The 24,734-nt window shown below is 34.3% G+C and overlaps 3 protein-coding genes and 1 long non-coding RNA gene across 6 annotated transcripts; 2 read left to right on the top strand and 2 right to left on the bottom strand.

The window, feature by feature from the left end:
- The first annotated feature begins 3,901 nt into the window (after positions 1 to 3,901).
- LOC105969151 (methyl-CpG-binding domain-containing protein 9) lies at positions 3,902 to 12,056 on the top strand. Of its 3 annotated transcripts, none has more exons than XM_012993905.2 (11): positions 3,902 to 3,995; positions 4,682 to 5,811; positions 6,351 to 6,446; positions 7,548 to 7,788; positions 7,948 to 8,340; positions 8,467 to 8,739; positions 8,831 to 9,157; positions 9,405 to 9,503; positions 9,776 to 10,177; positions 10,311 to 11,159; positions 11,614 to 12,056. In XM_012993905.2, exons 4-11 carry the CDS (start codon positions 7,687 to 7,689, stop codon positions 11,860 to 11,862), a joined length of 2,694 nt encoding a protein of 897 aa, XP_012849359.2. In that variant the 5' UTR covers positions 3,902 to 3,995; positions 4,682 to 5,811; positions 6,351 to 6,446; positions 7,548 to 7,686; the 3' UTR covers positions 11,863 to 12,056. The 3 variants fall into 3 exon arrangements, with proteins under 3 accessions (XP_012849359.2, XP_012849367.2, XP_088677579.1); XM_012993913.2 differs by having other exon boundaries at positions 3,914 to 3,995; positions 4,686 to 5,811; XM_088821453.1 differs by lacking the exons at positions 3,902 to 3,995; positions 4,682 to 5,811; positions 6,351 to 6,446 and adding an exon at positions 7,001 to 7,167.
- Positions 12,057 to 12,815: 759 nt separating this feature from the next.
- Positions 12,816 to 15,238, bottom strand: HB-1 (homeobox 1). The gene is made up of 4 exons (XM_012993954.2): positions 14,689 to 15,238; positions 14,252 to 14,388; positions 13,714 to 13,953; positions 12,816 to 13,340 (listed from the first exon to the last, which is right to left on the bottom strand). Exons 1-4 carry the CDS (start codon positions 14,768 to 14,770, stop codon positions 12,981 to 12,983), a joined length of 819 nt encoding a protein of 272 aa, XP_012849408.1. The 5' UTR covers positions 14,771 to 15,238; the 3' UTR covers positions 12,816 to 12,980.
- A 3,399-nt stretch (positions 15,239 to 18,637) lies between these two features.
- On the bottom strand, positions 18,638 to 19,671 carry LOC148768257 (uncharacterized). Its single transcript, XR_016033323.1, has 2 exons — positions 19,566 to 19,671; positions 18,638 to 19,066 (listed from the first exon to the last, which is right to left on the bottom strand). It is a non-coding gene; the product is annotated as an uncharacterized LOC148768257 (long non-coding RNA).
- Positions 19,672 to 22,733: 3,062 nt separating this feature from the next.
- Positions 22,734 to 24,601, top strand: LOC105969221 (bidirectional sugar transporter SWEET6a). The gene is made up of 6 exons (XM_012993972.2): positions 22,734 to 22,916; positions 23,321 to 23,357; positions 23,455 to 23,671; positions 23,772 to 23,933; positions 24,043 to 24,168; positions 24,269 to 24,601. Exons 1-6 carry the CDS (start codon positions 22,877 to 22,879, stop codon positions 24,401 to 24,403), a joined length of 717 nt encoding a protein of 238 aa, XP_012849426.2. The 5' UTR covers positions 22,734 to 22,876; the 3' UTR covers positions 24,404 to 24,601.
- Positions 24,602 to 24,734: the final 133 nt, after the last annotated feature.

Below are 24,734 nucleotides of genomic sequence, written 5' to 3'. Positions count from 1 at the left end.
TTGATCATGCAGGGGCATACCGTGGACGCAACAAAAAATGCACTATCATACTTGAAGCAGTAGCATCGCATGATACTTGGATATGGCATGCATTCTTCGGCCTCCCAGGTACAAATAACGATGTTAATGTCCTACAAAAATCAACTCTATTTCAAGCATTAACCAATGGTACATCTATACCAGTTAATTATTCGATCAAAGGTAGGAATTATGATGTCGGTTATTATCTAGCTGACGGTATTTATCCTAAATGGTCAACTTTAGTACAATCCATTCGTGTACCCAAATGTGCCAAAGAAACTTATTTCGTACAGAAACATGAATCATATCGCAAAGATGTAGAACGAGCATTTGGAGTTCTTCAAGCTCGATTTGCAATTATTAGAGGAGCGGCTCGATTCTGGAATAAAAAAGACTTACATGATGTCATGTTTGCATGCATTATTATGCACAATATGATAGTTGAGGAGGAACGTAGTGGATATCTAAATGCCATTCTTGACTATGAAAGTTCACCCACTGTCCCTCTAGCTGAACTTTCAAGAGATATAAATAATACGAAATATGTTAGTTTTCTTGGTCGACATCGGAATTTGATAAATCAAGGAGAACATAATGAACTAAGAAGAAGGCTGGTAGCTCATTTGTGGGATAAACGTGACCAACTAGATGGTGTTGAAGATGATGACGACAATAATGGTGAATGAGACCCTATGCTAATAAGGGGTACTCTTTCCTTGTTAGGCCAAACAAGGTTTTGATGAGGCCCCTTTGACCTTCAAAATTATCAATGCAATAATTTATTTTGGCCAAAAAAATGTTGTAATGTTTTTTTTTTAAACCGTGTTGTAATATTTTTATGCATTTAGTTTATGTGTGGTTTTATTATATGTATAATAATTTACGTCGATTTTCATTCATGTTTCAATAGTTTTTTAAAATTTAATATAATTCTAAGATTATATAATCAATAAAATTATTACTTATAATCGGATCTATAATCAATATTTTTAAAATTAAAATAGATTAAAATTATGATTAACATTAAATTATAATTTTGTGGTATATTTTATGAAATACTATGGGAGACCAAACCAAATGCTATTCTCTATAAATAGGAAAATTGTGAAATATTATTATTTTATTGTTTAGTGTAAAATTTGTTGAAATTGGTGGGAGACCAAATACACTATTTTTTCACTAAAAGTAGTGAAATTATAGAATGGTGTCCTAAGGGTGGGAGATAAACCCATTTTTTCACCACCAAAAATAGGATTTGGTGAAAAAATGGTGATTAGGGTGGAAGATGCTCTAAGAACAACATAATTAGTTTATCTAAGCAAACTTAGTTCTTGCAAATTTAAATAAAAGAAAAGAAAAAGTAAATATAGTTTTTGCAAAACGGGAATAGAAAAACAATTCAAAAATATATATACTATATAGTATTTATATTTCGGAAACAAAATCATATCGGAAATTCGAATTTCTAATAATTTTATATGTAATTCCAATTCCGTTCCAAAAATAATCGGAAGAATTGGAAATTGATATATCGGAAATCGGAATGAAAAAAAGTGTTCCAAATTCGGATATTTTCGGATCGGAATTGGCGAAATTTGGAAATTCCGTTCTAATTTCCACCCCTATATGTGACGTTTGTCTGAAAATTGATTATTAATTACAAAAATTTATTATAACTTTTACTTAAAAGGTTGGAGGGTAGAATTGTAATTGACAAAATTATGATAAATAAATTTTTTTCCCGCCAAAAAATATTAGGAGTGGTTATATAATTGAAACTAAACAAAAAACTTTCCACTATATGAACCACAGTGATTCCACTGAATCACAAGATTAGCTGTAATCTAAGTTGCAAAGTGATTCCTCGTAATTCATTCACAGTTCGATTTTGTTGCATCGCTACCTACATGTATATATATAGTTTATCAGTCTATTATGGAAAACAAATCTCGACGACCCGTAAATGACAATTGGCACATATAGTACACCCCGTCGCTACTCGTAGATTTCCATAATCAAGTTCCGAGAAAACGGGATATGTACTTGCTTCCATAATAAGTCTTAACGTCCACGCGTAATTCTTACCTTTTAAAACAACTTCGATCCATGAAGATGTCGATTGAGTTTAAACTACAATAATTTAAATTATACTTATTTTACTTCGTTATTAGATTTCTATTTGTTTCAGTCGTAGTATATATATATTTAACAAAAATCACAACGACCCATCCTTTAGAATAAATCTTAACTTTTAGGCATAACTTGAGTTTTAAAATAACTCCTTTTCATGAAGACGTCGACGGATTGGAACTACAATATTTAAAGTACACTTCTTTTACCTCGTTATTAACTTTTATTTGATTGCAGTCGTAGTATATACTTTTAGATCAGTCTGTTAGGGTAAACAAATCGCGACAACCGTCTTTCATAATAAATCTTACTCTCAAGCACAACTCACCTTTGGAATAACTCATATCCATGAAGACGGCGATTAACTTGGAACTACAATTTCATAAATTATACTTTTTTTACTTCGTTATTAAATTTTATTTATTGCAGACGCAGTATATATTTTTGGATCAGTATGTTCGGATTTAAAAAATCACGACGACCCATCTTTCATAATAACTCGTAACTTAAATCCATCCATGAAGACGTCGATTGAGTTCGAACTACAAAATTCTAATTTCAACTTCTTTACTTGGATTATTTTATTATATTTAATTTGAGCACATGAATAGTCAAACTAATAAAAAAATAAAATAAAGTCCATCTACCATTTAAATGCTAATTATAGAATAGAAGAAGTGAGGTACAACACTGGCACAAAAAACCAGGCCCACTGGGCTTGTCTTCAGTCGGCGGCGGCTGTCTGAAATGAACCCTACCACACCAACTTTCCATAGATTTACTCTCCACTGTCACTATAAAAGCGACTGTACACAGAGCTATCAGTATTATATACCTGCGCCGCTGTCGAATTCTGACATCATGAAATTTGTTGTGCGGATCTATTTATCGATTTTCGAAGATCTCCACCGCCCACTGCCTCCCCCTGAACCTCCGCCGCCCCCGTTATTTTTTTTGAATTAACGGTGATGGTCTACAGGTTAGGTTCTAACGCCTCTTAATTAGTTAATTGCATGTCCAAATTCGAATTTAATTTGTTTAATTGTTCATTCCAGAATTAAAGAAATGTGGGGAGATCTCCACCGCACACAGCCTCCTCCCGAACCGCCGCCGGATTTTTCGGATTAACGTCTATTTATCCGTAAATACAGGTATGCCGTTAGTTTTTCTTTTTTTGTCTCTTAATTAGTTTATTTAAATGAAATCGAATTTAATTAGTTTAATTGTTGAATCCAGGATTGAACAAATCGATCAGAGATCGAACCTCCGGCGGGTCCTTTGCATTAACTCATTCTATTTCGAGAAGAATATTTGCGATCGAAAAGAAAAATGGGCGATGGTCTACAGGTAGTTTTTTCGTCTTGATTTGTTTATTTGCACGAGGAAATCGAATTTAATTTGTTTAATTGTTGATTCCTAAATCGATATGTACGATCTGGCCAATGAATTCCGGTTTTCTATGTTATGCATGTTTTGTTTGTGGAATTCCCGGAGATGGTAGATCGAGACCATTTATTGATATATACCAATTAAATTGAGATTTGAAACTCGTAAAATGATATGATTTTTTTTTCGGCTTTGTATTTACCGAATGTGTATTCTATATTTTGTTTAGGGATCCAATGCTATAGTTGTGGATGAGAGATATGTTGCCCTTTTAGTTTACGTATGAGGAAAATTTATGAAACCCTTGAGGGTTCGTTTTTTGTCTCTTAATTGGTTTATTTACATGAAATGGATTGAACAGATCGTCCAAGATCAGGACGATCTCCACTGCCCACAGCCTCCTCCCGAACCTCTGCTGGGTTTTTCGCATTAACGTCATTCTTGGTCGAATGCAGCAGGTAGTTTTTTGGTCTCTTAAATCTTAATTAGTTTATATATTTGCATGAGGGAATCGAATTTAATTTGTTTAATTGTTGATTCCAGAATTCTTATATGTGATCTGGCCAATGAATTTAAGTTTTTCTATGTCATGCATGTTTTGCCTGTGGCATGTTTCTGTTCCGGAGATCGTAGATCGAGACCATTTATTGATATATGGCAATTAATTTGAGATTTGAAACTCTTAAAATGATGATTTTTTTTCTTAACTTATACTTTAAGATCTTAATAAATGAATTTGGAATTATCGGCTTTGTATTTGAAATTTAATTGTATTCTATAGTTGTGGATGAGAAATGTGTTGCCCTTTTAGTTTACGTCTCACAAAATTTATGAAACCATAGCGCGTTTTTTTTCCTTTCGATTTGATGATTTATTAGGAGCCATTTAATGAGATCATTACCGGAAAGGGAAGTAAATAAGAACAAGGAATATCCTTTTTAAGACTGGGATCCGATTTGAATATAATTGTTTGTTTTTTACGTGCAAAACATGTAAATAGGGAATAATTGTTTGATCATTAAATGTAGAAAGAATTTGTTATTTCATCGCATTTTTTTTTTATTTTTTGAAAATTGTAACTCTTCACCTACATTACAATGAACAAAGTTTATTAATTCTTGCTTTTATTATTATTTTTTGACAGGCAGATGGCGTCGACGCAAGTGCATTACTTTGAACATTATTATTAGGGACACAGGTGCGAAACCATTTTCTTAGGACAAATGGTTGAAGCTCTTCCCCCTTTTTCCCTAAGATATAATAAGACTCTTCCCCCATTGGTTGCGTTACAAAATTTGAATTGACTTTTCCCATGCCCTCAACAACCAATTCCCATGTTAACTCTTTCATCCTTTATTCTACTTTTTCATCCTTGATTCGGTTTCCATTTTACAAACACACGCCAGGCATGTCTCCTATAAATGCACGCTTTGGACGACCGCAATGCCTCCTTAGGAATTGCAGCTTTCATATCGAGAAGGTTGACTTTAAGTTGCCCTAAATGATCAGCCGTTTTGTCTATCAACGGTTGTACAGCGTTAGGGTCAACTTTCTCCGTATCCTGAACAACCATTTTCCCCTTTATCCGTTTCATCTTCATCTCGGTTGTCTCTACCTCAACTGAAGGAGCATAATTGCCCTTGCCCTTCAGTATGTTCGTCATCCTTGTCATAAAATTTTGACCTTGATTTAGGACAAGTGGTTGAGGCTCGGCGATACATTAATTCTGGATCTAATTAGCAAAAGAGTCTTCTCCACTTGTCCTTTAACTCGGTCATCGTCTCTCAAGGAATCGACAACTCCTTTGATTTCAACTTCCGATTGGTAGCACGCCCAAGAAGAATATACCTTCGATCCTTCAATCCTCCAAAGTTGTTCAATTCTACTCACCTTCGAATTTTCGACAACTTTTGAATTTTCGCTATTTTGATATAGCTCATCAACTTCATTGACAATCACCCAAGTACCGGTGTCAGAATCTATCATCCAGTACAATTTTCCAGCATAATCGATGCCCAAAAACTCACTCCTTAGTGAAATTTTAAACGAGACACTCTCGATTGTTGTGTGCATTGCTGGGCCACTCTCGATTGGGTGTTGGCTTGAAGAGAGTTCGCATTTCTTCAAATGTTCCCGAATAAAATCCGAGTCCAACATCTCATTGCAAAAGAATTTCAGAAGGGGATTTCCTATCCTATAGATGTTGTAGGACCAATCTTGTTTTCAACATCTGTGGGTTTGGATTTGATAAAGGCAAGGATGCGGCACATCAAGGTTCGTCTTTTATTTTCCCCTTCCTATTTGTATGTTTGGACTTAATTCAATATTTGTCTATACATGATCCATCTATCTCATTCACTTATATTTATTTCAACATGCGTGGATGCACAATCTTTGAACTCATCATACTTAGTATAGAGGCTTGGTTAAGATATTCCAAGTTTTTTAGAATAGCCTCTTTGATGGAAAGTCATGGTATCATTTACTGCCTTTACACTATTACGGTTTCACAAATTTAACTCAAAGCATTAGAATTCATCATACTTAGTATAGAAAATTTTTAATACTTCAAATTTGGGTATCAAGAAGTTTTGGAGCAATAACATAGTATGTTTACAAGAAAATTGATGACAATAGTAATAATATAAAAATGCCAAATTGGCAAGTTCAATACATAAAGACAATGTTTACTGATAATTTTATTTATCATTATAGCAATCAATCAAAAAATGATTTACAATAATTTAGTTTACTAAATATTATGTTGTTGTATTTTGCCGTTACTAATTTTGTTGATCTTTTATGCCTTCCAGGTTTGCCACACCTCCGACTTCCACCATATCTATGCTTGTAATACACTGCTATGAACTTGCGTCTCGAGGCCTAAGATCCAAGGAAACGAAAAACAGGTAATAAAATGTTGCAAGATTTAGTAGGTCAATTTATTCCATTTGCTTGGTCTCGTGATTTTGCGACTTTGAGTATGCTTATTTTGATTAATGATGTTTATTGATTCATATCCATTATTTTGATGATTCTACTATATTAGCTTACCTTTTATTTTCAATGATATACATGCATCATTTATTACCTTGTAAACAAGACGATATCATTCATGTTGTGCATATAATATTTATTGAAATGGTTAATTGCATTTGAGACGAACCATGGTCTGAAATGATTATATTAATGGATTAGGTGCTTTTGGGTCTGAAAATTTGAACGTTTTATAATTACTGATATGTTTTTGGTCAAGCCCAATATTTTCGATTTTTTCTTTTTGATTTATAATTAATGCTAGTGAAATGCTAGAAAGAGATGATGGGCGTAAATAAATCGATGGATCTATTTAATGTCAAATCGGTCCAGTAATACCAATTTACTCGCATTTAAGCCCATTTCACCGTTTACTCGCATTCCTCTATTACTAGGGTTTGCAAATTCACTGCCGCGCCGTCGCTTTGTGCAATTTTAGGGTATGGTGAATTGTATTAATACCCCTCTGAGGACTACAAAATGGCATAAAAATTTTCATTCAGTGCATCCATTTTTATTTTCATTTTTAGCAATCATCACCTTTTTCGTCAAGCGCGGTTGTTCGTCCTGGTGAATTTAGCTCAATATTAATATGTATTATAATTGTTTGCTGCATTTATATGTTTCTATATTGTGGGGAACTGGTTTGTACGGAACCGGTTATAAAAAATGATTCTGCATTTATATGTTTCTTGATGAGATCTTGCAAGTAGTCGTTTTTGTTTAGATTTTGATAGTCATACCGATCAGATCCGGTAATTCATTGCAAAAAAACGTTATAGTTTGAGATATATAATATTGATTTTGGATTTACCATGAAATAAAATTGATATACCTTGTGACTAAATAGATCTATGGTTTGAAATATTTAATTCTATTTTGCTGTTGTCTGTCAAGGTAAATGTGTAGCTTTCGGTTTTGGAATTTTTTAGAAATTTGATAATTGTTGTACGCATGTATATTGATCCTTGTAGAGTATATATTCCCGGTGATTCGGTACATCGAAGCTTGTTGCATCTGTAACGTGGATTTTGCACCAAGGAGGTCCTTTGTGCAGTGGAATTGAGTAAATCTTTGTTAGTTTTTTTCGGCTACTAAGTGATTCAAGTCTAAATGGAGGCCCATGGAAAAGTTGGAAGCCCGATAAATGAAGAGCCCGTCTCAATTAATCATTCAGTCCATGGAGATCATCCGCATTTCGGAGATCTTCTTGAGGTACATTTATATTCTTTATGTGAAAAGTATCCTCTATATATATATATATATATGTATATATATATATATATATATATATATATATATATATATATATATATATATATATATATATATAGTTTATTTTTTCCTCTAATATATTGTATGTTCCAAATGTAGGCATGGATCTTCATGTTGCGTTTCCAGGAGGTATTAGGTATGAGAAAATGTCTCTCTTTGAAAGAATTTATCGCAGAACTGGATGGATCATCATTCGATGGTTTACTTGATGCTCACGTCTTAATGCTGCGAGCACTATTAAGAGAGTTCCCCCAAAAAATGGGGCAAATTAAAAACGTGGAAAAAAGAACCGAGATTAATTTCCCTCCCGTGAATAAATTTACATGGCGAGAATTGGCTAGGAGGTATGCTTTAGCCATGTCATTTTTGAAAGGAGAGCTCGGTTCATTGGAGGTTTGTGATGGCATTGACGTACTTTTGAACTTATGTGGCTATGTTACACCACAAAGTGGTCCGATAACTGGAGTTGCTGGATTAGAAGCCGATGCAGAGGTGAGTTGAGATTGAGTTTTATCGTATGCTTTCTTTGCAATTTTTTGAAACTATTATTAATAAATAGTGATTAATTATAACATTTTCTTATTTTTAATCTTGTTCTTCTTGGTTTTATTTTTTCAGTTTCTTGCAGCAGCATTGAACAGAATTTATAGTTCTCTCTACGACGATGGTGGAGCGGACTTAAAGTCTGAAGACGCCATGGTGAATGAAGGAATTCCAGGGTGGGTTCAAGAGTTGGAACCCGTAAAAAGTTTGAAGACAAATGTGGGGTCCAGAATAAGAATTTGTATCAAAAAATCATTGGACAAGGATCCACCCGAGTGGGCGAGAGAATGCTTGGTTCGTTCGATCAGCAAAGAAGTTTACAAGGGCAATGCTTCTGGCCCTACTAAGGTAATTCTCATCTCCGACTCTGTCCATATAGCGTCGTTTGTCTTGCACGATAAATCTTTATGTTTTAATTTTACCCTTTCTTCTCTTGCAGAAACTAGCTCTGGAAGTTGCTTCAACTTTCCTCTCTATGCAACAAAATCCTTCCGTTGGGAGAACCACCAGAAAGAGCTTCAAACCTATGTGGGACATTGTAATGAAACAATGTCGTATAGTGTTGCGTAAATCGGCCACGGTGAAACAAACTAGAAAGCTCCGCAGGTTGCTTGGAGATAAATTGGTGTTCTGTGGCAGTAACGAAGAAGGGCTTCTTGGTTCTCCGGCAATGGTTTCAAGTCTTTTCTATTTAAGGATGATTGATTTGAGATTGGCTGCCGGTGCTTACGGATCTCATGAAGCTTTTTTCGACGATGTACAAGAGGTATTTTTTGTTACGTTTTCTAATACAGTTTTGATATACACGCGTGTAATATTTTATTCGCTAATCTTGCTTTAGACCCGTATTGTTTTCCGTGGAGAAGCATAGGAATCTAACTTCCGGAAAAAAATTATGCAAAATTTTCGCCTCTTTATAGTAACGTTGCATTTGTTTAATTGATTGATTCATTCTTAACTAGTCAATTATATTCTTGAACAGAATGTTGACTTTCTGTTTATTCATCTTCCAGTTTTGGACAGAGGTGCAGGCTGCTTTCTGCAATAACCCAAACCTGGTTCAGCTCGCCGAGGAATCATACCACGCATTTGATTCTTTATATTTAAAAGAGGTACACATTTTCGCTGCATCTATCACTTGAATCCGTGGTCATATTTTTCAATAACTTCATTCTTCTTTTACTGTGATCATGTACGCATGTTATATTTTACAATTTTTTTGTAATTGGAAAATAATCAGATTATCAGTAGGGTTTATTTATGGTCTTACACAAACTCGTGATAATGAATCCTACCACAATTTACAAGAGGTTAACTTGTGTGTGATAGGTTTTAACACTCCTCTATATGATTGCTTTACTCACATAGCCCCCGTTTTTTTTAGGTTCTTCCTCTACAGCAGAAATTAGACAATTCTAATGAGGATATTGATGATCTGGATGCTGTTGCGAATGAAATTCCTAAAGCACCTTGGGATAAAGGGATATGCAAAGTTTGTGGCATTGATGAGGAGGATAACAAGGTTCTACTTTGCGATCAATGTGATGCAGAGTATCACACATATTGTTTGAGTCCGCCTCTTGTCGGTGTGCCTCGAGGAAGTTGGCACTGCCTTAATTGTGTCGCAGACGAGAATGTTGTTCAAGATGCTATTTCCAGCGAAGCATCGGCTGGTTTAAAGCCAAAGGAACAGAATAGCGACTTCTTATATCCTGTCCAATATAAAGTTGCCGATGTGGTAGATGTGATGCGAGAAAAAGAGTACTCGGAGCTAACTTCGGACGAGGTCAGCCTAGTGTTATATATTTTTATTATAATAAATTGCTTGGAATATTTGTCCTTTTTATGAATTGCAAGGTTCTATATTCTCATTATTCTCTTTGGATGAAACTTATTTGTTTTCTATCACCTACGTGCAGAGAATCCTCCTTTTGAAATTCTTTTGCAATGAGATGTTGGACTCGGATCTCATTCGGGAACATTTGAAGAAATGCGAGCTCTCTTCAAGCCAACACCCAATCGAAAGTGGCCCCGCAATGCACGCAACAATCGAGAGTGCCTTGTTTAAATATTCACTAAGGAGTGAGTTTTTGGGCATTGATTATACTGGAAAATTGTACTGGATGATAGATTCAGACGCCGGTACATGGGTGATTGTCAATGGAGTTGATGAGCTATATCAAGATAGCAAAAATTCAAAAGTTGTCGAAAATTCGAAGCTGAGTAGAATTCAACAACTTTGGAGCATTGAAGGATCGAATGCATATTCTTCTTGGGCGTGCTACCAATCGGAAGTTGAAATCAAAGGAGTTGTCGATTCCTTGAAAGATGATGACCAAGTTAAAGTACAAGTGGAGAAGGCTCTTCTGCGAATTAGATCAAGAATTGATGTTTCGCCGAATGAGTTTAAAATTGAAGGCGAAGAGCCTCAACCACTTGTTCTAAATGAAGGTCAAAATTTTATTACAAGGACGACTACTATACTGAAGGGCAAGGGCAATTATGCTCCTTCAGTTGAGGCAGAGACAAGCGAGATGAAGATGAAACGGATAAAGGGGAAAATGGTTGTTGAGGACACGGAGGAAGTTGACTCTAACTCTGTACAACCGTTGATAGACAAAATGGCTGAACATTTAGGGCAACTTAAAATCAACCTTCTTGATATGGAAGCTGCGATTCCTAAGGAGCCGTTGCGGTCGTCCAAAGCGTGCATTTATAGGAGGCATGCCTGGCGTGTGTTTGTAAAGCGTTCAAACACTATATTCGAGGTTAGTCTTCTACCAAGTCTCTCTTTTTTTTTTCCCTCACTTCGAGTCTCTCCTTGTAGGTTGGATTCTTTATCTTTTTTAAATGTAGATTGTTGAATTGTTCAATTTTGAGGGGATTTTTTTGTTGTGAAGTTGCTTATTGTACATATGATAGTTTATCTAGTGAATTTATTAGCCAACCGATGGCAAGCACCAAAGCCCTTTTTTGTGGTATAATTTATAAAAAAAAAAACAAAGATGCGTAGCTATCATGCCTTGTCCTGTTCCATGGTTTCCTTTAGCTAGTGCTTTTTTGGAAAAAAAACACTTAATTACAGAATATGCCACCATGAAATGTTGTATCTGTACATCTGTGTCATTCATGCCCTATGTTATTCAATAACATGCTTGTATTCGAGTTTCTTGTGGATAAATAATAGATTAATTTTTTTTCGTTTTGTTTTTCTATATTCAGATGGTTCAGGCACTAATCGTATTTGAAGATATGATTAAGCTGAGCTATTTAGATTGCTCATGGAGGTATTGGTCCTCACTCCCAACAGCTGCCCAAATATCCACCGTATCCGCTCTTTCTTTGCGAATATACTCCTTAGACGCCGCTATCAAGTATGACAATTCTTCTTCTGGCCCATCAAAATCAGTCTTCTTAAGAGAATTCGAGTATGGTGAAACAAGCAAGAAAAGGAAACGAGGGTTGTTCTGAAACAATGCTACTCGTAGCCACTCGGCGCTTATGTTTGTATTCCGATCTTCTGTAATTGTTTCAAAAGTGATTCTTTGAATATTGGAGGTTCATTCTTTTTTTTTTTGGTGTAAGATCACTTCATGTGTGCAGATTGTAACGATTGCCCAATTTATTGAATTAACATTTTATATATTAAGAATATTTATATTTTATATAGTGTAGATCCTGTACAAATAAAATGGATAGACTATGCTTAAATAGTATAATATTTTATTCTACTATGGGAAATTGTTATTGTGCTGGTGGGGTAGATGTTGAATAGTGGTAGGCATTGATGTGGAAATACATATTCTTACTAATATGGTTGTGGTATGTGACGATGGTCTGAAAATTGATTATTAATTACAAAAAAAACAAATTATTTTTACTTTTACTTAAAAGGTTGGAGGGTAGAATTGTAATTGGTAAAACTATGAAAAACTATAATTTTTTTCCCGCCAAAAAAATATTAGGAGTTGTAATCTGATTGAAACTAAACACAACACTATCCACTATAAGAACCAGAGTGATTCCACTGAGTTAATCACAAGATTAGCTGTAATCTAAGTTGCAAAGTGGTGGATGGTGGGAAGAGATTCGAAGTTGCACGTCCTTTCGACATCACTCGCTATTAACCTTTTTCTTTTCTTCGGATGCTGAAAGTTTGCAAACTCGAACTTTCAGTATGCAAAGCAGTGGATGAAAATTAAATGCATCTAATCGATACGATACTTTTGTATTTCTTTACTATCGATTGTGCGTGCTGATGATGGATTATCGATGTTGATGTTACTTACATGTGTGTAGTTCACTAAAGGTGGGCATATGTGTGTATAATTGTTGATAAAACTAACCATGATTGATTAATTAAGTAATCAAATTTTATTTTTAAATTTAATACTTTATTGACCTCCATCAGATTGCTAATGGAATTCTCAAGTAAATTAACTTGTTATTACTTGAGCAACTTATAGCATCAGGTTTATACATAAAGTGACCACATTACAACACTCCCAACAGGAAATACAAATAGAAAACACACACTATTGAATATTAGTTTATTCAAAGTTATTAATACAAGAGACTAACCTAAAATATTAAGACCAGATACACCAGCCCATGGCAATGGGCTCCTGCTGCTCCGCCGCAGCAAACACGTCGGAAAAGTATCCCCGCCCATCGTCACTACCGTCATCCTCCTCGGAGTTGATGCCGTCGACCGCCGCCACGCAGCCCGGGTAGCAATCGTTTTGGAAGTAGGAGTCACCGCTGTCAAGAAGATGAGGGCAGTCGTCATCCACCACCCCGCTGCCGTCGCTACCGGTACTCAGGCGGTCCTCCACCTTCATCGTCAGCTGAAGAAACGGAGGCGCATCCTCCGGAGGTACCGGATCCGATTTCTGACCCGGTTCTCCGGCGGATCCCTCGGGTTGCAACTTCTCCGTCAAGGAAAGCAGCTGTATTTTCATAAATCATCATTATATTGTCAATGAAACAATAACAATTTGTGTTGAGGGTATATTTAGGGTATATTCTCTAAAGGATATTAAAATATAATCTTTATTTTATTCAGGAAAAGATGCTATATATCTTACTTGACAGATAGAAAGAATAAAAATTGCTGAGATAAGAAAATATGTAATTTTATGGCTAAGAAGGAATCTTATTAGTAGGACTTGGCCCAACAGGTCACTATCAATCATCAACCAATTGGACGACGGCCACGTGTCCACGAGAACACGATTCAAACTTAGATCCAAACAAACCCTATACAATTTTCATAATTTACTAAAATAATTAAAAGAGTATATGATTTTTTATTTTTTTTACCTCAGATTTGAGCTTGTCATTTTCCTTGAGAATGGAGTCATAGTTAGAGAGGAGTGAGTCATAAGAGGATTTGAGCTGATCATAATCCCTCTCGAGCTGCTTCGTCTTCCACCTGGCACGGCGGTTTTGAAACCAAACCGCCACCTGTCTCGGCTGTAAGCCGAGATTCTTAGCCAGCTCGGTCTTGCGCTCCGGCTCCAGCTTGTTTTCCGTCTCGAAGCTCTTCTCTAGCAAGTGCACCTATATACATATATGTAACAAAGGCTAAATATTATGTATATATATACTAATGATTTTATAGACTAAATTGTAACTTGGTTATTTCGTAATGTGGAAAAAATAAGTTTCAATAGATATATGTCAAAAATATGCTAATCAATTCAAAACTAAACTACGAAAGGAATTCGATTCTCATGAGGCTTGGCGAGAATATTCGGTTTGATGAGAATAAGGGGATAACTAGTTGATTCTTATATATCATGAATTGTAAATTAATAATTAAAAAAAAAATAGCAAAAAATATGGGAAGTCAATGAACCTGCTCGGCAGTGAGACGGCGTTTCTTTTCCGGCAACTGCTCGTCGAAATAATCCTCGTCGTACAGTTCTTCCGGCGTGCTGAAAAAAGGCCGTGATCTCTTGGAGGTTTCCTCCATATTCATCACCGATCTTGCTCCTAAATTTTATTTCAATAAAATGAAAAAAAAATTCTGAGTTAATTAGCCAAACAATTGAAAAAATAAATTAAACCAGGATAAAATCACGAGTTCAACACCACTCCAAATTTAGTAATAATTAATTATTATTCACTAGTTTAATTGATCGTCAGCTCCCAAAAATTATTTTTATTTAATGATCTGGATATGCAGGTATTATATATATACACTAATCACTTGTTCCAGTAAAAAAGAAAAAACAAAGGAATAATATACGCAAGGGTAAGATGGGAAATAAAAGCAAAGTTGTTATTGAATACCTCGAAAACCGGAGTCGCCGTTCCCGAGAAACAGCATGTTGCTGTGGCAGGAGGGATCGAAGAAAATACGGCCGGATTCCATTTTTTTTTCACAGATCTCCGGCGATCAATCAATCAATCCAATATCCACAATCGCACACAGAACGTGTACGTATATATAATTTTCTCCGAATAATATGTAGAGATCTATGGAAATATGATAATTAGTGGTGGGGAAGAGGTTCCTTTTAGAGTGAGAAAGAGTTCGTTAGAATAGCATTGGCTTATGGCGGAAGAAGCTTGAGCACCAGAGCAACCTCGCCGGAATTTCCAACGGACAGATGCAAAATCCCATCATGCGACGCACGACTTTCCCCAGCTCCGGCGATTAATTTTCCGGCCTGGAGATTTGTTTCCGCCGCCCTGATAGAGCTAGGGTTTATACTACCAGCAAACCCCTGGTTGTGGAAATTTGGGGGCGGAGGAACGCCGGTGAGGGCTGTTTGGTAATTTTGCTGTGATCGTAATTTGTAGAGTGGCTTTTGCGACTAAAGTTGATCGAGGACGGAGGCTAGGTTTTTATAGTGGTTTTCATGTTGTGAAAGTACTGTTTTACCCTAGTGGACTTTGGAATATCTGTGTGTGGCGTTGAATGATTGGTGGGGGCTGATCTGGAAATTCGGCTGTATGAGGTGGAATAATTAGTTGGCCATGACTAACTTGCGCCGGATGTGCGTAGGGTAGATCTGGGCTGCTGAAGAACTGTAGAATGTGGGCAATAAATAGTCGCCATTCCCTACGGTCGGGGAGTTGTCGGGTGCGGTTGAGTCACAGAATACTGTGCCACGCTGCGGTTTGCTGCAATTTGATGCACTGTGTCTGTAAGTCAACGATTTAGTTGCATTTTAGTGGAGAAATTATAATTAGCAAAACTGATATGCTAAATCCCACACCAATTTTACCAAATCATACACACAATTGAAAAAATTTCTCCCTAAAATCTCATCTTCTCCTTCCCCACCCTTCTTCTTTTTCCCTAACTTTTTCACAAAACCACGCACTAAAAACGTCCATATCATTCCAAGTTCGAATTTGAGAAAAATCTTCATGTGTTCAAACTAAAATAAAGTTGGAATTTGAGAAAAAAATTCGAATTAATATGAATTTAAATAATAAAAAAGACATAATGAAATTGAAAAATATTAAATATAATAAACCTAAACTCACTTTTTATGATTATTCACGTGAAAGATTAACGGATTTTAAGTGACATGGAAAAAATCATCATAGAAAAAAGTTAGAGAGAGATTTTTTTTTTAATTTATGTGTGGGATTTAGTAAATTTTAGTATGGGATTTAGCATGCCCCTTAGCAAAATAATTTGGTTTTTAAATATAACAAATATATAAAACAAGAAATAAGAATTTAAATTATAACCAAATAAACCCATTCAAATTTTTTTTTTTTTTCTATTTTGAATCTGAAAAATAAAACATCATTCTTAAAATAATTATTTTTTGAAGAATTGCAGCAGGAAAACAACCCATACAGAGGGACCCAGGGAATCAATCTTTGTTTATGTGGTGGATAAAATTGGAAAATAGTGCTGAACTATTTGTAGTGGAACAAATTTCACAAGTCATCATAAACACACTATTTTTATTTTTATTTATCTTTTCATCCCCAAAAAGGAAAGGCTAAACATTTAGGACCAAATCTATTTTTCATTAATGTTACAATTTTTTTTAATTATGTCTATGGGTACACTGTTACATTATCTGGTAATAATGATCCACTCTTTCCATTGAATATAAATCATAGAATATAACGAATAGAAAACGGATAATTAAGCATATATATTTATAGCATCTATACTCTAGTGGGATAACGGTTCCTTCGATCCTACACCCGGTGATAAACACTGGGTAGGTCTTCTGCTGCCACGTGTTCTTTTTTTTTATTTTTCTAAAACCTCTAAAGGTAAACCCTAGCGGGGAATCTATTATAAAATACAAAAAAGAGACACGTGGCAGCAGAAAACTCACCCGGTGTTTATCACCGGGTGTAGGGTCCAACAAATCTGGGATAACCACAGACACACATATATATATTTATTATATTTTTTTTTAATTTAATAGAAAAATATTTAATAGTATAAAATTATGATGAACTATAAATGAAGCGTTGTTCTAAAGGATTAATGGAATCGAGGGAACACTCTATTATGTCTTCCAACGCACTACACTATACTTTTGTCAATAACCTTTTTTTGTTGATTAATTAATTAAACTTTAATCACACTTAAATTCATTTTTTCCTTTTTTTTCATATTTTATTTTGATGTCAGCGATAGTAAAGGTACGCATATTTCATAACATGTTTAAACGAAAAAAAAATATATTTTACCTGCAATTCCCGGAATTTCGATTATGTTGCGTATTATACGAACTTGGCCTTAGCTTTTCGTTGGAAGATGACGTGGACGAGAAATGGTTAATAGACGCGCGAATATATTCTTAATCCATAAACTTTACTCAAATATCGACATCTAATAGTTTGTGTCACATTTTGCTTCTTCTCCCACCATATTTGATGGTTTCCATTTTAAAGTATCTATGTTTACAGAATATTTTAATTTAATTTTAGATAAATACTATATAATAATAAAAATATATTTATTTTGCAACAAAAAAAAACCTCATCAGATTCATTTATATCTCGGTGGACCAAAAAGGAGTTGAGTGGATGCATGAACAAGTGCGCGTAGGAGACGATGGATGAAGAAAGGCAAAATGCTTCCTTTTTCTTCCCTTTTATTATTTATTTATTTTTATTTATTATTATATAATTAAATTCTCTATTTGCTAGGGTAAGAGAGTATGTGTGGAGGTATCTTTTGACTAAAAAATATTGCCTTTGGTTAGGCTTGTGGCTTTACAAAAAAGGTGACAAATACTATGAAAGATGATAGCTTAGAAGTTAGAACTCCTTGGTATTAAAGGGCAATATCTATGCTACATCTGGTGAATATAACTAGGCACTCTAATTGATAAGATTCTCACTTCGGGTTCAGTTATGGCTCGTTGAATTTTAGAAATATAATTATAAAATAAATTAAAAAGGACACATGTCAATAAGAGTGTTGAATTAATATAATGTTGAAATACACCCTTAGCTTGGCATTTCCTATTATAAATTTAATATTTTATTTTAATTAATACACATCGTATAAAAATATACATATAAATTGTATTTCTGATGCACCACAATCTGATATATATATGGGGTCATTAGCAATACACCCCTCCTATAGATAAAAAATAGTGATATGCCCATGCCATAATTCTTCCTTTGTGAAAACCCCTTAGAATATTTATTTCCAAATTTACCCTTATACTACTTTTTTTAATAATTATTTATTACTAACAAAATTCCTATTAATAAGGAAACTAAATCCACGTTTTTTTATTATAATTATCTACTATTTACAAATTTCCTATTAATGAGGCACCTAAATCCCGTTAATTAGTATAATTTATCTCAATTATTTATTTTTTCTCTCTTTCTATAATAACAATTTAATTCCAAAAAATGTGCTTCCAAATTCCTAAAAAATTGCTACCAAATCAGAAGAAAAATATATTTTCGGATTTTTTTTTTTTATTTTTTTTTATATTATTTTCGGACTTTATTTAGCCAGTTTTTTATTTATTTTTATTTTTAATATTTTTACAACCCGAATATGACTATAGTTGAATATGACTATATGTGACTATATTAACCGTAGTCATATTCTTTCTTTACATTGTTTTTTTTTTTTTTTTGAAATTAAAAATTCCGATTATATGGCATAGTCATGTTTACCGAATCATATAAAACAACGAATATTCCCTATTGTTTACGAAAACAATCCAATCAATATCCACACAAAAAATCAATTTGAATCTACTTACTAGAAGTCAACTTGAAATCAGAAGATAGATTATATTCAACAATAGTCATATTCATATTCGAAAAATACATAAATATGACTATAGTCATGTTACTGTTGTTGTTCAAATCTGGAAAAAAAATCGAAAGAGAGAGTGGGGAACAAACAAGAAATTCATAAATCACTAATCGAGTGAATCAACAATAGTCATAATTATTAACAGAACAGTGAGAATATGACTATTACGTGAGTCATATTCAGTAAGTCAGTCAGTGAGAATATACCCTCGCCATATCCATCAACATTGTAAGTCATCGATATATCCCTCGCATTCAAACTGCACCACTTATCAGTGACAACCAACGAGATCTTCATACACAAAAATCACCCTGACCTATCTTCACCCCAAACGAGCCCCCATACTTCAACACAATCATCAAGCTAAGGTTGACGACATGCTGTGCAGCACTACACAAAAAAATGAGAATGTGACTACTATGTGACTACTGCTGATGAATAAATCTGCACTACTCTGTAAATGCAAATCACATAATATTATGTGAATTCAATTCAACCACAACAAACACATTGAAACTTACACTAACATATCAAGTAATGCAAAAAATAAATTACAAAAAAATTACACTAGCGTATCAATTAACACAAATCGAACAAAAGATTTACAGAGTAGTCACAACGTGACTCTGTATAAAACGGAATAAATTTTTCAATCAGTAACGATCATTTACACCAATTAAGACGACCCAAAAAGAAACATAAACTAATTGTCCCATCTTTATCAAGCAATTAATCAACTGTAAAAAAAATGGAAATTTTACTAGAATCTCAGATTTCCCCCAATAATTAGACCTAATTGGGAATATAACACAGGCCCTAAAAGCAAAAATGAAAATAATGCTCATTTCAACCAGAGAATGGAACCTAAACGAGAAGTAGTGATGGTTACCGTATTATCTCTCTGAATCTGGACTTTCTTGAATGGTACAAAAGAATCAGAGTCAGTGGACATTGCACGAACCTGATGGAGAGAACCGGAGGGAAAGAAATGTGTTCTTACGCAATAAAAATTCGGTTCTACATACACACACATATCTGAATACACACGAGAATCACGTCCACCTATATCCGCCTATAATAAAGGAAAACGGTTATGGAAAGATATCGTGATTAAATATTTGATTTATTATAAAAAAACTGTTAATAAGGGTACTTACGTCTTATTATGTTTAATTGAGGGGGTTTCACTAATTAAGTTTGGGATGTGGGTTTGTGCAAAAGTCTTAAAAGTCAATTGGGTTTTACTCATATTATTTTCCATTTGAGGGGGGTATTGCATATTTCCCCTATATATATATATAAGCGAAAAAACACATGCATCTTAAAATCATCTAGCTTAAAAATGTGGGGCTCGAATGGGATAAAACGGGTACAAAATTGAGAAAATCTAGAAGATTAACCACTAAATTTGAAACTGCAATGGTGGACGTGTAAGAAAATTTATAATTGAGGGTGGTTGTAATTACCCAAACATGAGGGGAGTTTTCGTAATTTGACCATACCTCAGGGACTGGTTGTAATTTACCCTATTAAATTTAATTGTTGTGGAATTCAAAAAAAAAGATAAAAAAAAAAAAAAAAAAAAAAAAAAAAAAAAAAAAAAGGGCAAAAGCACCTGAGAAGGGAAAAGATGCTTTATAGATATATAGGTTTGTGTGATTGGTATGAAACTTAGTGCTAACTTTGCTTCCTCTTTTGGTAGTGGGGAAATGATACAGTGACATTACTGTGTCTGTTTTGCTATTCTCTTCAACCACCACTTGTTCATGACTCAATTCTACTGCACACGTGATGTTTACCTCTACTATCTAATATATATATACACCTATGTCACTTTCGATTTACTGACTTTTTTATTTATTTATTTATTCATTTATTAATTAATTATTGGATGAAATTAGGAAAATGTCTCAAGATACTTAACACTAGCTAGCAAGTGGCAACAAATAACAATTGGGCTGCTTCGGATCCAATAGCAGCCAATACATGGATGGACCCATTATCTACCAATAAGCCCATTAAAAATAAGGCCTTATAACTATTTATATATGTTCATGGTTTAATAATAGTTATATTGGATGAGTTCTTTGAAATTTAATAAATGCATGCTTGTTTTGTTTCCCTCCATAATTTGTATCAAATTATTTCTGTTTTATCAATTTATTTTTCAATAGTTTGTTCTATATTTGTTTTATCAATCTTCACTCAAACTCTCCATCTCTACCCCCGATCACCCTAAAATTCACAAGAGGGAAGCACATATTTCGGCACAAAAGTGTCACACACTCACCAGACAGTCTCAAATCTCACACATTAGCTGAATTTATTGGGTCTTTGGTAGAGTTTAAGTTATTTTTTGTCTTTACCGTCTCCATTTTGCATGTGTGTGTACATAAGACTCAAGTCAAAAGTAGCCGATGAAAGTACTATCAGATGGTCAAAGTCAGTCAACAATAGACCGAGTTTCGGGACAGTACAAAGGAAGAAAACAGAAACCCGATGAAGAAACACAGAAAACACGGTGAAGAAAACAAGCAGGGCTGCAAGTGAGAGAGAAGAAGATGATATTTATTTGGGATGTGATAAATGTCGTTCGAGCTTTAATAATACCGTTACAACTTCAAACGTGATTTTGATCATTTTTTATTCAAAATTTTGCAAAACCCGAAAAATAGAATTTGTAGTATACTGAGTTAGTTTTCTACTCCAACTTGAATCACCAAAATTGGATGCCGGACGAGAAAGATATACATGAATCAATGGATATTGCCCATAACTTTGATGTATTGAGGTATCTAAAATTCAAAATGTGACTCATTCATGCATAACTTTGTTACACGGCATCCAATCTGGCGGATTTAAGTTGTATTAGAAAGCTAACCCAAAGGACTACATTTTTCGTGTTTCGAATTTTGCCAAAATCAAAATAGAAATATGTCAAAAGCAGATTCGAAGTCAAAACGACATTAATAAAATTGAAACGACATTTAACATTTCAGTATTTAGGTAAGAGAATAAAATATTAATATTAAACTACCTTCGTACGAGATCATAAATTAATTAGACATGGGCTTACTTAAGTATCTTATTGGGCTTCTCATAGTAGTGGATAGATTAGAAGCAAATGGAGTTTGTGAGCCATTAATTCCTTTGGGCCGAAACCACTATATTGACTATTGAGAAAGTTGAATTGGTATGGAGTATCCATCATAATATTATTTGCATCATGTAACCGTAAATCTATACATGGATATTACTTTGTGAACTTTATCCACAAGTAGATTAATTTCAATTTTTATGGGGATATTTGAACACAATTGATGTAACTCTTTCACAATTAATTGACACACCTTTTCAATTGAAACCCGAAATACTCGGAATTAATTAGATGATTACTTGTTGAATAATCCACTAATTTAAATGTTATTATTGATTTAATAAAATAAAAACTTGAAAAATTAATGAATTCAATTAATCAAATTAAAATCCATATTAATTATGTTTCAAATTACAAAGAAAAAACTAGTGTTTGACCAGAAGTCAGCCACAAATCCGAGGAGTCCCACAATCCCCAATAACTCCGCATCTGCCACGTGTCAATTCACGCCCCCACGCCAATGGCAGTCTCCGTAATTCAGTGGGAATACAACACCTTTTCCGTATCCTACCATAACTAACCGAAACGTCGAGAGTCCAAACGCATGCAAAACGATGCCCAAGATCAATGGGCAATCATAAATTCACAAAATAAATTACTATATTTAAAAAAATAAAATAAAAAAAAAATCAATTAAAAATCTAAAATTAATAATCCTTTCCGAAACGTGCGCATAATATAATTCTCAAAATCCTAATCCAGCATAAACTCAAAACACCTTTTTTTTTATCCAAACAAGGATTGAGAGAGTAACGTTTACTTGCGGGATTGTGTATGTATATGTTGTATCTATAATAATCCGTGTTTGGGAGAGGTGTTTGAATTCTGTTAGAACTAGTAAAACCGTATTTCAGTAGGACTAAAAACTCACCTTCTCAGCTTCTATATAAACCCATCAGCTAACCCCCTTTTTTCATCATCACGCATACAGTATTCTTCTCCTCTGTTCCCCAATTCCTCTCTCTCTCTCTAGCGAAGATTTTCCTTCTCTCTCTAGAATTCTCCTTTTTTGTTCTTCGGTTCAGCAGTTCTAAGCAGCGAAGATGCAGGACCACCAAATTCGATTCATCGTCGGGATCATTGGTTTGTAGTTTATGCTTTTTATCGCACTATTACTCGATCTCTGATTTTTTTTTTTTTTGTGGCATGCAATGTGTACGTATTTTGTATGTATAGCCATGGCGTGATTTGAGAGAAACAGCGATTTGATTTTGTTCTACTGTTTTCGTAGATTGATGTATGTAATGTGCATACGATCAGGATTTTCGATTCTGCTACTACAGATTTACTGTATATTTTGTTCGTTCTCATGTAAATATATACGAATTAAATATTATCTTCCGCTGGAATGTTTGTTGGTTGCAGTGTTTTCCAGCACTGTGATTGATCTAAATAATTAATTGATATATCTTCGCTGATTGATTTAATTAATTGTAATTGTTTATCTTTTGGCTTCTAATTTATTTATTTTTTGAATTATTTTGCAGGCAATATCATCTCTGCCTTCCTCTTCATATCTCCATCGTGAGATTATCCATCCTCTAATTAATTTATGATTTATTTATTTTAATTTAATTGCATAAGCCCTAATTTTGCAATCGGATTGAATTTGAATCTGCAGGCCAACTTTTTGGAGAATATGCAAGAACAAAAGCACTCAGGAGTTCCACCCATACCCCTACCTAGCAACACTGATGAACTGTATTCTGTGGATATTTTATGGGATACCAATTGTTCATCCTGACAGCACTCTGGTTGTTTCAATCAATGGCTTTGGTCTAGCCTTGACATTGATTTATCTCTCCATCTTCTTCTACTACACTACCAAGAGGAACAGGGTAAGTGATCCTTGTTTGATTTTTTATTTAATTAGTTGATCATTAGATTTATTATTAAGCTCTCATCAAATTGATCAATTTTTTTTGCAACTGTTATCAGGTAATCATGTGCCTTGTCCTTTTGGCTGAGGCTGTGGCTTTCACTTCGATTTGCATTCCCACGCTCCTCGCCGTACACACACACGGCGAAAGGTCCACGATTGTGGGGACTATATGCATTGTTTTTGGGATTATTATGTACGGTTCTCCTCTGTCTGTTGCTGTAAGTACCGTATTTCTCTTCATATTTACATATATACATATATAAATATTTCTTATGCTTATTCGTTCTGACTCGTGTGTGTGTGTCTGATTTTTTTTGAATCGAAAAGTGGAAAGTTATAAAGACGAAGAGTGCTGAATTCTTGCCCATCTGGCTCTGCGTCACTGGTTTCGTAAACGGCATAATCTGGTTCGCGTACGCTTGCCTCAGCAAGAAGATTGACATTAACATTGCTGTAAGTTGACCCTGCTCTCTACTTATTACTACACATAAATACTAATATTATTATTACCATCTAAATATTTATGAATAAATCGGTTTATCTATTATTGCAGCTTCCGAACGGAGTTGGAGCGCTTTTGGGATTCATCCAGATCTGCATATATGTGTATTACACCTTCATCAATCCTGGAAACAAGGACAAGCCAGCCGAGGTGCAGCTCCCGGAAAAGAAAACCCTACCAGTCTAATTTTCTTCCATGGATTTAGATTCCGTTTTTGGAGAGTTCTTAGGCTAGACTATACTTTTTTTTTTTAGGTTTATAATAGTTGCTAGAAGTTTTTGGATAGTTTTCCTTTTTCTTTTTCTTTTTTTAGAATTTTTGCATTTACTTTCGAGGATTTTTCGCATTTTTTAATCAATAAAATTTCAATTTTTTTCCTTTTAATTCTTGATTTTACTTTAATTTTCTGTTGTCTCTGATCAATGCCCAACACTGCAAATTTTGATCCCTTCATTATGTTCTGATAGCCGTTAAATCCGTTACTACTATTGAATCCAAACCCGTGGTGGGATTCGGG

The sequence above is a fragment of the Erythranthe guttata genome, chromosome 8, assembly GCF_056151865.1.
Source record: "Erythranthe guttata isolate IM_541 chromosome 8, IM_541, whole genome shotgun sequence".
NCBI lineage: Eukaryota > Viridiplantae > Streptophyta > Magnoliopsida > Lamiales > Phrymaceae > Erythranthe > Erythranthe guttata.
This window is presented reverse-complemented; position numbering and strand designations above follow the sequence as displayed.

Coding starts and splice junctions, on each gene's coding strand:
- LOC105969151 (XM_012993905.2), top strand. CDS start 7,687: ATGGAGGCCCATGGAAAAGTTGGAAGCCCGATAAATGAAGAGCCCGTC. Junction 7,789..7,947: donor ATTTCGGAGATCTTCTTGAG/GTACATTTATAT, acceptor TTCCAAATGTAG/GCATGGATCTTCATGTTGCG. Junction 8,341..8,466: donor GATTAGAAGCCGATGCAGAG/GTGAGTTGAGAT, acceptor TTATTTTTTCAG/TTTCTTGCAGCAGCATTGAA.
- HB-1 (XM_012993954.2), bottom strand. CDS start 14,770: ATGGAATCCGGCCGTATTTTCTTCGATCCCTCCTGCCACAGCAACATG. Junction 13,954..14,251: donor GCCGTCTCACTGCCGAGCAG/GTTCATTGACTT, acceptor ATATGTATATAG/GTGCACTTGCTAGAGAAGAG. Junction 13,341..13,713: donor ATGACAAGCTCAAATCTGAG/GTAAAAAAAATA, acceptor ATGAAAATACAG/CTGCTTTCCTTGACGGAGAA.
- LOC105969221 (XM_012993972.2), top strand. CDS start 22,877: ATGCAGGACCACCAAATTCGATTCATCGTCGGGATCATTG. Junction 22,917..23,320: donor ATTCATCGTCGGGATCATTG/GTTTGTAGTTTA, acceptor ATTATTTTGCAG/GCAATATCATCTCTGCCTTC. Junction 23,358..23,454: donor TTCCTCTTCATATCTCCATC/GTGAGATTATCC, acceptor TTGAATCTGCAG/GCCAACTTTTTGGAGAATAT.